The 14767-nt window shown below is 38.2% G+C and overlaps 1 protein-coding gene across 1 annotated transcript in view; it reads right to left on the bottom strand.

Moving 5' to 3' along the window:
* SYCP2 (synaptonemal complex protein 2) overlaps positions 1 to 14767 on the bottom strand; it is a 52950-nt gene that overhangs the window by 16022 nt on the left and 22161 nt on the right. Inside the window, 10 exon segments of the mRNA XM_045833132.1 lie at positions 99 to 154; positions 719 to 776; positions 872 to 942; positions 3027 to 3063; positions 3738 to 3865; positions 9755 to 10182; positions 10669 to 10805; positions 11284 to 11341; positions 11659 to 11728; positions 14036 to 14193. Of these exon segments, the coding sequence (XP_045689088.1) occupies positions 99 to 154; positions 719 to 776; positions 872 to 942; positions 3027 to 3063; positions 3738 to 3865; positions 9755 to 10182; positions 10669 to 10805; positions 11284 to 11341; positions 11659 to 11728; positions 14036 to 14193 (1201 nt within the window).

Genomic DNA, 14767 nt, shown 5'->3' with positions numbered 1-14767 from the left:
AAACTCTCTAGATAAACTGGGAGGAAGTATTTAAGAAAAAGAACAATTGAGATAAGCACATTTTAATCCGATCCCACTAATTATAATAAAGCACTTACAACTTTATTGAATTATCCACACAGGCTTCTCTAGTTGTAGCTTGAAATTCCTGGATCTATATTGTGAATAAGCATTACATTTTTTCTACTGTCAAAAGAAGGTAAATGAAAACTAAAAGAAAGTCTAGTTTCTATCATGCCATATACCCATAAGCTGTAACAATAAAACTAAGCTTACTAAAATGGTTTCATATTTAAGAAAGCTAGTACTGTAAAATATACTAAAAATTAGTAATTGTTTTAAAATTTTAAAACAATTGTAAATTTAAATTGTATCTAAGAAAAGTGATTTTCTTGATGAAATAGTCTGAATTCCTCTATGTCCCAATTACTCATTTTCTCTACTTCAGACAAAGAAAATTAAATACACCTATGTCAGTACCACAGAAATTTAAAAATACTTAAAACTGTATGGAAAAAGACTAGACTTCAGGTGGTAAGCACACAATGGAGCGTACAAATGTTGCATTACGAAGTTGTGCACCTGAAATTCCTGTAATGTTATTAACCAGTGTTTCTCCAATATATTTAATAAAAATAAACAATGGAAATAAAAGATACACTCTAGTAACTGCATAATAAATACAAAATAAATATAAAATAACAGATTTCTAGCTTACTCCAAGTTTTATAATAGGCTCATCAGTTCCACTCAAATTAAAATTGTAAACATCATTCCTGTAAAAATGAGAAGAAACATTAACTCCATTCTATAATAACTTTATTTTATTTAAATATGAAGAAAATTATAAATTTCATGAAAAATTACTTACAATGGGTATTCAGAAGTAACATTAACAAAAGTAGTCTTCAGTTGTCTATAACTTTTTCTCTGAACCTTTTCCTAAATACAAAAGTTTACATAAAACCATTCAAACTTGTACATTCCTACACTCGGCAAATAAATAACATATGCAATTAAATTTTCACATCATTTTCTAGTTATTTTTCCACTAACATAAACTTCACACTTGTAACAGTTTCCTTAATGTGAGTTAAAATAAAAGTATTAAACATCCATAGTTAAAAATATTGAAGACTTCGGTATTAACTAAAAGCATAATGAAAGTGTAAATCAAATAACTTCTTGTACATAGGCAAAACGACCTCACTGGCATTCTACAAGCTGAATCTTGGTGACTGTAGAACCACACATACAAAGCACTTGTTTCTTGTATTCATTTGCTTTAACTTCTTAAATAGAAAGACTTTCAGAGAGGCTGAGGTTTATGTAAAATCTCATATAAAAGACTCAAAATTACATCAATCAACGAGTCCTATTAGGGACAAATATGTGTAAGATTACTCCTGTAGCCTGCTGTTCAAAATATATTCGACCTCATCAAAAAATAGGGTAGAAAAAAAATAGGGTAGAGAAGTTGTTAAATAAAATGTTAATGAAGTAATTGGTTTGCATTCTCACTGAAGATATGTTTTTATTGATTTTGGAGAATAAAGGTGGGGGTGGAGAGAGAGAGAGAGGAGAGAAGAGAGAGGGATGTCGATCGGTCACCTCCCGCACGTGCCCACCCAAGGACGGAAACTCACCCCCGGTATGTGCCCTGACTGGGAGCCCGACCTGCAACCTGCTGGTGCCCAGGACTGCGCTCCAGCTAATCAAGCCACCGCCATATTCGCCTTCAGTTTTTAGTATTTCTTTTGGCTATTTTATATAGATTTGCATTATTCCAAAAAGTTTCTCTCTCTATTAATTCTCTGATCACTGACTTAACCTTTTTAGTATGATTTCTGCCAGTGTTCAGATACATGTGTTCATCTTCTGCATGGGGGTGTGTGCTAGGTATTTCAGAAGATACAACGGTGAGCAACTATATTAAAGAAGATACAAGGATGAGCAAAGGTGGTGTTATACAAGACACAAAGATGACTGAACAGTTACGCTCTTGGGAAAGACTGAAGTGTTACAAAATAAAAAAGAACTGCAATAGTGAGGTAAATATCAAAAAGGTGAAAGAAATCGTGCAGACTCAAAATCCTTGGTCATTTGGATTCTGAATCAGAGTACCTCGGAAACTTTTTGTAAAGAAGGTAGACTCAAGTAATCCCTGCAAGGAGGAATCAAGTTTTCACAATCAGAAAAGGCGAGGGCCTGCCGAGCCAGTTCCAAATTCTTTCCAAAGGTGGAAGAAAAAGAAGATGAACACTTCGAGGAATCTCGAGTTGTATTTCAGCTACACCAAACATGCCCAGGAAACCACTAGGAAACAAGAACGACTTCTGAAGGGACTAGGGAGCCAGACTAATTCTCCACACTCAACTTAATAAGCAACAGGGATCAGAGAAAGGTTTTGAACGGGAGAATGAGTGACAAGCTTGAAGCTGTGCGATTTAGAAAGAAAACAGCTGGCATGAATGAATTGGCACAAAGAAATACTAGAGGCAACATGACTTACATTAAAGGCTATTGTAGTAATCCAGGGATTAGAAATTTAGAACTCAAACTAGAAAAACAGGACACTGGAACAGGCAGGAGAGGGAAGATTCAAGAGGAACTTACAAAAGGTAAACCTCAAAATTTGAAATTAAGTGGAGAAAGTAATTGTGAGGAATAAATAAAAGATAACTGATAGTTTAAGCCTGGATAAATAATGATTTTTAACAAAAATGGGGATTTAAGAAGTATCTAATTGTCAGGAGAGAGACAGCAATAGCTAGAAAAAAATGGAGGTACACTGAATCATAAAGTAAAAGTATCATACGCGCGTGTAATGGGGCTTTTGCTTTGAAGAGCAGATTAGAGAGCTTCTTCGAGTACTTGCCACTAAACAGTCGTTAGTTTAATCCGCTTTTCAATAGCTGACAACATCACATCGAATTCCATCCTACCACTATTCTATTTTAGTGTTTACAGTCAGCTACCGTAGAGTTTAACTATGTGTATATTCGGGGTCAATAAATGAAACCTACCTTACTGAGCTGTAGATCAGATTTGTTTGAAAAACCACTGTAAAAAAAGTTTTGTCAAAATTATAAAAGCAATTAAATATCAGTAGAATGTTTTTCATAAAAGGCATTTTCTGTAAGGTCAGTAAGTCTACATTCAGAGTGCTATAAATAGCTGAAATGTGACAGCACTAGTCTCATATTTGTTCAGCTTCACTCATAGTGAACAGCAACAATAATACTCCATTCATTCATGTAGCAGGAGGTGCCAAGCAATTTAAATGGAATGCTTCTGCCACGAGAGTAATTTTTTTCATGCCCTATAATAGGACTGGAATAAATTTAAATGTGAATGGAATACACATTTACTATATGAAAGTAACTCATTTCAGCCCATTTAAATTTCATTTCATTTCATTAAGCAATATATTTAAATATTCTTCATTTTACTAATCAGTAGGCTCAATAAAAAATTCCTGTAAGTCTGTATCCTAAAGATTTATTTTTGAAATAGTATGCTGTATAAATATGATGTTTTTGATACTTTATAAAATGTAATTTGATACTAAAATGTCTAATATCAAATTTAGTTCTAATTTAAGTAGCTACTATTTATAAAAGTATATATTTTCTACTGGAAAGTTACATTGTTTTAACATGTTGAAAATCTTAAAACAGTGTAAAACTGGTTGTATGTGTCAGAAAAATATTCATTTCTGAAATTTAAGAACATACCTGTTAATCACAGACCCCTTTGATTTTCTTGCAGACTGTGCACCACCCTTCGGTTTGCATCGCTCACTGGTTTGGCTGGTCAAGGAAACTGCTGCAACAGTAAGTCCTTTCCCTTTTGACTTTTCTCTCTGAAACAATTTACAATGTACTTAAGCACTCTACAAGTTAACCTTCCAATGAAAATAAGGGCTGAAAAAAATTTTTTTTAATTCCGGTTCTATGTATAATCACAAAGGGAAATAAAGGGGGTCCAAAATTATTTAATAAGTCTGGGCTTTGTTAGGCAGTAAACTAAGTCAGGATAAGTCTTATTTAACATATAGAAAGAACTGTGCAGAGTGTTCTGTAGATACTACTTTTTAAAAGTTTCTATCCATGGAAAAACAAAAATCATATAAAAAACTAAAGGAAACTAAAAGTTGGTTTTTTGAAAAGATTTATAAAATTGATAAGGCGCTAGTCAGGTTAACTAAGAAAAAAGAAGCAGATATTAAAGACAGAAATGACTAATATCGAAAATGAAAGAGGATCACTATTGATCACACTGACATTAAAAGGATAATAAAGAAATACTAGGAACAACTCTATGCCCACAATTTGATAACCTAGATTAAATGAACTAATTCCTTGAAATTCTACAAAAACTCACAGAGAAATTGAATCAATAATTAATACCTTCCAATACAGAAAGCACCAGGCCCAGGTCAGTTTACGGGTGGGTTCCATCAAACATTTCAGAAGAATTATGCCAATTTTCTACAATCTTCCAGGGGACAGAAGCATGGGGAATACTCCCTAAATCATTCTGTGAAGCCACTATCACCTCATGAACATAGATGCAAATCCTCAACAATATATTAGCAAATTAAAGCCAACAATGTATAAAAAGAACTGCCTACTATAACCAAGAGGAATTTATTTGAGGTAAGAAGGATCAACTTTTGAAAATGAATGAATGTAATCCATCATATTAATAGGATAAAGAAGAAAATCATGATCATGTCAACAGAAGAATAAAAAATTTGCCCAGATCCCATTTCCATCCATTCATGATAACAACTCTCAGAAAACTAGGAACACAGGACAACATCCTCTACAAACAGAAAACACAGCCAACATCATACTTAATGGAGAGAAACTAGATGCTTTCCCACTAAGGTCAGCAGCAAGGAGAAGTCTGCTCTCACCACCCCTACTCAGCATCACACTGGAAGTTCTAGCTAATGCAGTAAGACGAGCAAAGGATAAGTGGGATACAGATTGGGAAGGAAGAAATAAGACTGTTTTGTTCCCAAATGACATCATTGTCAATGTAGAAAATCTTACAGAATTAACAAAAACATTCCTGGAACTAAAAAGCAAGTATAGCATGGTGAGAGGATAAAAGCCAATCACTTTCCTATATATCAGTAACAGTTAATTGCAATTTGAAATTACATTCCATTTACATTACCATTCCCAAAATGGGATGAGCTACAAATATAAAAAAAGCACACAAGATCTGTATGAGGAACACCACATGATTCATGAAAAAAAAATCTAAATAAATGGAAAGGCTCAATACTGTCAAGATGTCAGTTCTTTCCAATTTGATTTATAGATTCAAGGTCATCTCAGTCAAAATCCCAGAAAGTTATTTTTTTGGTCATCAGCAACATGATGCTGAAGTTTACATGGAGCAGCAAGAGACTCAGCATAGCTAGCACCATATTGAAGGAGAAGAGCAAAGTTGGAGAACTGACACTTTGCCAGTCCACCCTACTTTCAGGCTTCCTAAAAAGATGGCAGCATCCGTACAGTACTATTGGCAAAAGAATAATCAACAGAATAACAGAACAGAACAGAACAGGGAACCCAGATACAGGTCCACATAATTATAGTCAACTGATGTTTGACAAAGGAGCAAAGGTAATTCAGCAGAGAAAGGACAGTCTTTTTAAACAAACGGTGTTGAAACAACTGATGTCCACATGCTAAAAAACAAAAATTCCAGACACAGACCTTACATCCTTCATGAAATTAACTAAAAAATGGATCACAGACCTAAATAAAATGCAAACTATAAAACCCCTAGAAGATAACGTAGGGGAAAGTCTAGGTGACCTCGGGTTTAGCAGTGATTTTTTAGATACAACACTAAAGGCATGATCCATGAAAAAGAAAACTGATAAGTAGGACTTCGTTAAAATTAAAAACTTCAGCTCTGTGAAAGACACTGTTTTAGAAAATGAAAGCACAAGCCACAAACTGGGAAAAAATAGCTGCAAAATACAGTGTAATAAATGACTTGTATCTAAATTATACAAAAAATGTGAAAACTCAATGATAAGGAAGAGAACTGGATCTTAAAAATTGGCAAAGGATCTGAATCAGCAATCCAACAAAAGACAGGGGTGGTGAGTACACGAAAAGGTGCCCAAACAGCATGTGTCACCAGAGAGCTGCAAATTAAAACAACAACCAGATGCCTCAGCACCTGTAACAAAAGCTAAAATCTAAAACACTGATAATGCACAGCATTGGCAAGGATTTATACTTTTTAAAAAAAATTATTTATTTTTAGAAAGGGAGAAGGAAAAGAGAAACATCAATGTGCAAGAGAAATATCAATTAGTTGCCTCTCACACACCCCCAACTAGGGACTTGACCCATGAACCAGGCATGTGCACTGACTGGGAATCGAACCAGCGACCTTTCAGTTTGCAGGTTGGTGCTCAACCCACTCAGCCACACCAGCCAGGGTAATACTGGCAAAGATTTAGATGAACAGGAACTCTCATTCATTGCTACTGGAATACAAAATGGCACAGCTACTTTTTCCACTTTTGGAAGACAGTTTCTTATAAAACAAAACACTTTTATCATATAGTTCAGCAATCATGGTCCTTGGTATTCTTCCAAATGAGAATACTCTCCCTTGGACTCTCCCAAATGAGTTGAAGTTTATGCCACAAAAAACCTACACACAAATGCATATTCATACTTGTCAAATAATTATTCATAATTGTCAAAATGTGGAGGAAGCAACCGTGATGTCCTTCAAAAGGTGAGCAGATAAACAAGTCTTGGCACATCCATACGATGGAGCATTACCCAGCAACGAAAAGAGCAGCCATCGGGCCCGGAAAGGCCTGGAGGGACGTGCAATGCACGCTGCTGAGTGAAAGAAGCCCGTCTGAAAAGCCACGTACTGCATGGTCTCCGCGGTGCGCGCTCTGGGAAAGGCTCGACAGTGGAGCTAGTGAGAGAGTGCGTGCTGGGAGTCTGGGGGAAGGGAGGAAAGGAGTCAGGAGGAAAACAAGGGAATTTCAGAATAGTGAAACTACTGTGTATGCTACGGTAGGGGTGGAGACATGTTGCTGTACATCCTTGAAAACACAGAACAAACAATACTGAGTGAACTCTAATGTGAACTATGGACTTTAGTTAACCATAATGTGTCAGTATTGGCTCATCCTTTGTAACAAAGGTACCACATTAGTGCAAGATGTTAATGATAGGAGAAACCGATCACCTGTATACCTAAAACTTCTCTAAGAAATCTGTATTAATATTTAAAAAACTGGAACTACAAAGAATTATTATCTGCATAATTTTAGAAAGCTCTACCAATATTTCTTAAAGATGTAAATTCTTTTGATGCTATTTTCACTTTTCTGGGAATCAGGCATATGTGTTTTTAAAATTATAATAAAATACAGCATAAACATAAATATAGCAACATAAAATTTACTATTTTAACCTTTTTAAATTCATATATTTTTCTATATAATAAAGTTTTACTTATTAGCCTTCTGAAGATTACCATAATGAAAACAAGGTTTGGCTTGATTAAAATGTATCAAAAATGAGCCTCCCCTAAAACAGTGTATGATTTAAGAACTTCTGGTATAATTGGAGCCAATCTGGGAAATCTGTACCATTGAACTACAGAGGTTCTATCCTCTGGGTTTATTCGATGAACAGAAAGACAGGATCGACACAGACCTCAGAGGAGAGGACCCCATGCGTGGGAAGGGCAGGAAGTCGTGCCTGATAAAGAAGTGATGCCATGAGAGACTGGAGAGACCTTCTGAAAACACAAAGTTGATTTTTTTAAATTTTTTTAATCCTCACCCAAAGATCTGTCTATCGATTTTAGAGAGAAGAAGGAAGGGGGCGGGAGCGGGAGGAGGGGAGAGGGAAGTGCGAGAGCAGCGTCGGTAGGTCGCCTCCCCTGGGCGCGCTGGCCGGCCAGGGATGGCACCTCCGCCTTCGGTGGCCGGGGTGACGCTCCAGCCCACGAGCCACTTGGCCAAGGCAGGAAGTTGATTTTTAAAAAGCAGAACACAGTTTAGATGATCAAATTTTTGTGTTTCCAGGAAAAAAGAATGACTAGCTCAGGGAAATTCTGTGAAGTGATTCTAAATTTCAAAGAAAACAGTTTTAAAGTTAAAACTAAAAAAACCGATCAGTATTCCGACAAAAAAAAGAACCACAATCACCAACCAACCAAAAAAAACCTTGCTTCCCCTGGGGCTAAAGGAACTAAATAGCTAAGACTAGAAAGAACAGCATACAAAGAACCATGAAAAAAGTAATCCAAGAGGATTTGGTTCAAGAAGAAAGTAGCCACCCTGGCCGGTGTGCGTCAACTGGGTGGAATGGTGTCCCACAAACCTAAATGGTGGTGGGTTCGATTCCTGGCCAGGGCACATATCCAGGTTGTGTGGGTTCGGTCCCCAGTCGGGCGTGTGTAAGAAGGCAATCAATGTTTCTCTCGCACATCAGTGTTCCCTCCCCCTCCCCCTTTCTCTAATAGCAAATAAAAACATTGTTCCCAGGGGAGGATGAAAAAGAAAAAGAAAAACAGCAGCCAAATTAGGCTCAAAAAGTGAGTTGCAGATTAAAAATAATGAAGAGTAGTCTGGTCAAGACAAATGAAGTAATACCTAATTAAGTACAATAATTGCAAATTATTATTTCATTTGTACACTGAGATGTTACAATATGTGAACATTTTACATTTAGAAATTTAGAAATTAGAAAGTTGGCTACCAGGTATTAATACTTTGGAAGATACATGAAAATGACAGCCTGTATACCTGGGTCCTTAAAGAATAGCAAAAAAAAAAAAAAAATCACATTACTGGCAGTGTCTTAGAAATGTATTATCATTTAAAAATTTTCTTAATCTGCATCTTGATAGAAGTGACACCCCGCCCCATAGAAAACAAACAAAACAAAACGACCGTGGGAGCGGTTGCGGAGGGGCAGCGGTCCGACTCAGAGTGCGACTCAGAGTGCGGCCCACAGGGGCACTGGGAGGAGCCCTGCAGAGGACAGACAGAAGGGGAGCGGACAGACAGAAGGGGAGCGGACAGAAGGGGAGGCTCCGACCGGGGCACAGTGATAGCAGGAGACGGTATCCCTCCATCCCTCTTACATCCTTCCTTGAAAACCCTCGTGAAACTTTCCTGCAATAACGCAAGCGATACTTCAGAAGCTACTACGTGCGAAGCTGTGCTAGGCCATGCAGGAAAGCAAAGGCTGAGGGGGATGGTCGTGACACTCGCAGCTGAAAATGGAAAACCCCCCAGAAACAACCCTTCACTAGACAGACAGGCGAGCGCCGTCTGAGAGGCGCAGGCACACACAGTTCTCCGCGCGTGTTCAAGAGAATCCGAGGGACAGGGTGGGAGAGAGCCAAGGCAGAAACTAATACAACATTAAATGCCAGGTGTAACTGAAGATAAAGATATGTATTCCTAAAATTAATTTCACCTTTAAACTTGAAAAATGTGTAACAGAAAATTTAATGTGACTAGAGACGGAAAAGCGACCTCCAGGGCGCATTCACGCTGCGCCCACGCGCGCGCCTGCTGCGCACCGGCGGCCGTGCGTTCCATGCGGGCGTGTTCAGGAACAAGGCGTTACAAAGGTTCTTCCGCGGCGACCAGTCGAGCTCCTTTCACTCTCGTATGTTACAAAGCAGGCACATTATGGGCATGCAGAAATAAAACATACTGAAAACTCACCATTTTTTTTTGTTTCAAATCCCAGGCATTAAGTTCAGACATTAATCTTTTCCTTGATTTTCTGTGACTCTTTGCATTATTACTAGGAGAAGGGCTTTTATCACAAACAGCAGTATTCACATCTTCTGACAATATGTATTTCTTCCTATAGATGAGAGATTCTTCAACTGTCTTATTTAGGAGAACTGACTTAAAAGTAGTTTCAGATTCAATATGCCAATCACTCTGCTCAGTATTTTCAATATTTTTCTGCTCTGAATGTTGACTGGGTCGTTGATCGCTTCTTTTGCAAATATCTTCTGCTGTATCTATTTTGTTATGCTGCATTCTTTCTTTCTTATATTTCACCTTTCCTGTTTCTTCGGAATTATCATCAGATAATGAAGAGGATAATTTTTGTTTTGTAACTTTTTTGTTGATAGCAACATCTAGTGGGAAAAAGAAACTAATCCTTAATAAGTTAATAAACTGATAGTGTATAAAATTTGTTAAAACCAAAGAGATTGTCAAGCATTTCAAGAAATGAGTATCTCCCTGAACTATTTTACATACAGAGAAAACTACAGTTGACCCCCAAACGACATAGGGTTAGGGATGCCAACCCCCACAGAGTCAAAAATCCACATAGAACTTTTGACTCCCCAAAATGTAACAACTGATAGCCTGCTGCTGACCAGAAGCCTTACTAATAACATAAACAGTCGATTAACACCTATTTTGTATGCCATGTACATTATATAATGTATTCTTTTCTCTAGCTTACTAGAGAACCCCATGTCGTTTGGGGGTCAAATGTCAAGAAAATCATGAGGCACAGAAGATACATTCACAAAACGTATTGACAAACATCTGCACACAAGTGGACCCGTGCCGTGCAAACCTGCGTTGTTTAAGGGCCGACTGCTATGCCTCACCTTGAGTAAATGCGTCTCCTTGTGAAGAAAGGCTTGCTCTTTGCTTATTGCATAACTTAATATTGGTTACAGGTGTCCAACACGCCCACTTAGAGGGTGTTTTATTTCCATGGCTGTTGTAGGAAACACCAGGAAACCTGGAAAGTAAATTCATTTGCTTAACATAGCACAAAACATTAGCTATGACTGATATAAGACCTTGATTTTTAAAAGTTTATCAATGTTAATTGATAGCAACTTTTTAACAGTAAAGCATGAAAATGTGTTCATAAGTCATTATGAAAGTTAAAATTTACCACAGAATTGCTCAAAGATGAAAAAGTTCCATTATCGTTACCATATTTATATATTCCCAAACTAGTTTACATCTCTTTACAGTCATACTTTATTAGTTTTTAAATCTCATTCAAGTTTCAATTTGAAAGGAGTTATGTTGGTTGATCAGTATAAAACATAGACTATTCCCCAATGTGCTATCTTAATACTTGAGAGATTATTAATGTTGGAAGCAATAGTCTGTTTTAAGACTACAAAGGCCTTTTCTTTTAAATTTGTTGCGTTCATCTAAAAGTAACAATATATGCAGAAAGATTTGATGGGTTTTCTCATACTTACATAGAGTTTTCTATTTTTCCTACTGCCTGTGAATCAGGAACAACATACTGGGGTTCATCTAAATAAAACAAATTTATGGTATTTTCATTTTTTGGTGCAACTGCAAGGTAAACTTGGTATAGATTTTGATCAAGGTTTACATACTGGGAGGGAGAAATTAATGGATTGCATTTGCCCCCCTCGAGCCCAAATATCTTGGAAACAGAGACTGTTCTGTATTCCTTGTAACCTCTAAGTCCCTTGCAAAAAGCTGAATACATTTATTAGAAATCTTTCTTTTACAAATCAATGAAAGCCAGTGAGGCAAAAGGGAAGTATAGAGAGAAGCATATATTTGTTATAAGAGTCACTGAGATTACACCAAAAAGTACTTACTAAAATTTTGGTTTAGGAATTCAGTGTCCTTATTTTCTGTCTTTTCTAGGACGTCAGCAGTTTTGATCTTCTGTAAACACAGAAGACATGTTAATGTAAATGTGAAGTAGGTGTTACATGAAAACAACTTGTAAAAGTCAGAGTGTTAGAGTAAAACTTTCATAATCAATGTGCCTTGCTATTAAAAGCTGGATAGTATTTCTATTTATAGTTGACCCTAAAACAACTTGGGGGTGGTTAGGAGGACCAACCTATCACTCTGCCAAGTTTGCATATAACTTGTGACTCCCCCAAAACTTAGCTGATAGCCCACTGCTGACTGGAAGCCTTACTGAGAACGTAGGCAGTCGGTTAATACATATATTGTATGTTAAAGGCATTACATATTATTACAGTAAAGCTAGAGAAAAATAAAATGTTAAGAAAATCTTAAGAGAAAATACATTTACAGTATTTATGAAAACAAAAACAAAACCCATGCACAAGTGAACCTGTGCAGTTCAGAGTCCTGCTGTTCCAGTGGCAACTGCACCTCATCAAGGTGATGCCCGTTGTCAAACACCGCCTTTTCTACATTATGAGAAAGTCACTTTCACTGCAGAGAAAGGAGGCAGAAGATCCTACAAAGTTTCTGATGTCTCCATAACTACTAAAGTAATTCTGTCTTCCTCTGTAACTGACAATTTCTGAGACCCTCCAAGGCACATCTCCTATTGTTTTGATCTGATAACACGCATTTATTTTGTCTTTTCACTAATAGACATGAAGGCATTGAAAACTTTATAAAACATTAAATGTCTTGTAAAGTTTCGCCCATTACACAGGTAACTTCTTACATATATACATATATACATACATATACATATATATACACACACACACACACACACACACACATATATATAGCAAGCTTCCCTCTCTGCATGGCCACAGACACTCTCCCAGACCAAACAGAAGCCTGGCGTCCCTGGCAGAAACACAACCTTGCAGACCGGGAGAGTGTGCCTCACCCTGGCTCTCCCCCCGACTTCACCTGCCAGGGGTCTTCACCCCGGGGAGGAGCAGGAAGCCGTGAGGGGCAGGGGGTTTGGTGCCAGCCGGGACGCTTACCGCCCCAAGCAGTCAGTGCCACACCGCGGACCTGAAGTGCCCTGGAAAGAAACACTCAACTGGACGATTGGAACCGTCACTTTAACTGCTTTTCTAACACCTTCACCTCTTGCACCCTTTATCTTTCTGCCACATAACCATGTACATTTTTCAAATCACCGTCTATTCTGTGTTACTTTACACCAAGGCCACTAAGCTTTGACAGAATATTATAGGTTCCTGAACCAAGGCTGTGATCAAGTTCAGTCTCTGATTTAAACCGGGCCCTCCACACTGCCTACCACTTGTGCTCATTCTTGGCTTGTCCCTGCACCCTCTGTGTCCATGTGTGCCCAAGAGAAATTCACCTCCTCACCCTTCAGAGGAACAAAAACTACTAGGTGTTCTTTATCTACGACTGATCTGTATCTCTGATTACTTCCTGATTCTCCGAGGGGCAGCTTCCTCTTGTCCTTTCCCTGCTCTGTCCCTTCAGTTACCTGGAATAATGCCCTTGTCCATTTGCATAACCTTCATTTACCTTCCCCAAAATCAACTCATTCTCTGTCTCCTTAAAAAGACTCTCCTGACCTTCCCCCTCCCCCTCCAGCTCTGGGGGTAGGCACCAGCCCCTCCACTAGGTTCCTACTGCACCCCATAGGTATATCTGATAACACCCAATGTTATGGTGATCTTATCAATTTGTCTAATTCCCACACTAGACTTGGAGATACTTAATGACAAACTCCACTTGTGTATCATATTTCTATACCGGAACCATCCCCATAATAGACATTAATTAATATAACCAAACAAAGACTCCCTGGCCAGTGTGGCTTCGTTGGTTGGAGGGTCATCCCATGGACCAAAAGCTCACAGGTCTGATCCCCTGTCAGGGCACATTTCCAGGTTGTGGGTTTAATCCCCAGTTGGGGCACATATGAGAAAGCAACCATTCATGTTTCTCTCCCACCAGCCCTCAAAAGCAATGAAAAAAATGTCTTTGGGTGAGAATTAAAAAAGAAGAAAAAGATTGTAAGCCCATTCTTCTACCGAATGTGTAAATCAGAGTTACACTGAATGGATATCCCTAAATTTTTTTGTCAGCACAGTAAATGAGTTGCACCTGACAATGACCATATGTTCAAGAACAACAAAAGGTATCTTTAAAAAAAGCAATGCCTTAAAAGGAGACGCTCACTGCCTGTAAAAGAAGTCAGTTTAATATGTATTTCTATAATAACGTGATAAAAATTTATTTTAAAAAATGTTTTCAAACTCGAGTTACTTTCTCTGTATCATCCCCTTTACTTCTTCCGGCAAGTGACTCAGACTGATGCGATACAGCATTGTCCACTTCGCGTTCCAACGTTCTGGAAACACCAGGTTTTTCTGCAGAACTCATCATTTGCAGTGGTGGTTTAATTCTTCCTCTTCGTGGCGTTGCTAAAAAGGAGGACAAAGGATTCGTACATTTGTGGGGTGTTAAAGTTACATATTGCTATTATTGAGATCCTCTTCAGATGAGGAAGGCAAAGAGGGAGGTCCCAGGATGAGCTCCAGTGTCCGGCTTAGACGAGTCAGTGAATGTAGATACTGTTCACCACGGCAAGAAACAGAGAACAGAATCAGCAGGGAGTCGGCGGGGTGGGGCGCGGAAAGGTGGACGTATCTCAGACCTCAGTTTGGGGAGCTCGCCGGACATCAGATAACTGCCCGGTAGGCAACTGGATTTGGGGACAGAAGGTAGCTATTCAATTGTCACAGAGATGAAATAAGACAGTGTTTGTGGCAACTAGTATACAGTAGCAGATTAGTTCTACTTAGCTCTTACTGTGTACCAGGTGCTGTCCAAATGTCATGTGAATGATTTTTACCTAAACCTCTGACAACGTGACGAGGTAGACAAACTTCAGTTCCATTTCACAGAAAGGAAACTGGTTCTAAACTTAACTAGAGGGTCATCTGTACCAAGTTCACTCTTGGGAGTGGCGAAACAAGCCCCAGTAGCCGGACTAAT

Source organism: Phyllostomus hastatus, unplaced genomic scaffold (assembly GCF_019186645.2).
Source record: "Phyllostomus hastatus isolate PE091 unplaced genomic scaffold, TTU_PhHast_1.1 phas_contig_17, whole genome shotgun sequence".
Taxonomy (NCBI): Eukaryota; Metazoa; Chordata; class Mammalia; order Chiroptera; family Phyllostomidae; genus Phyllostomus; species Phyllostomus hastatus.
Note: the sequence above shows the minus strand (reverse complement) of the source record. Positions and strands in the feature narration are given on the sequence as shown.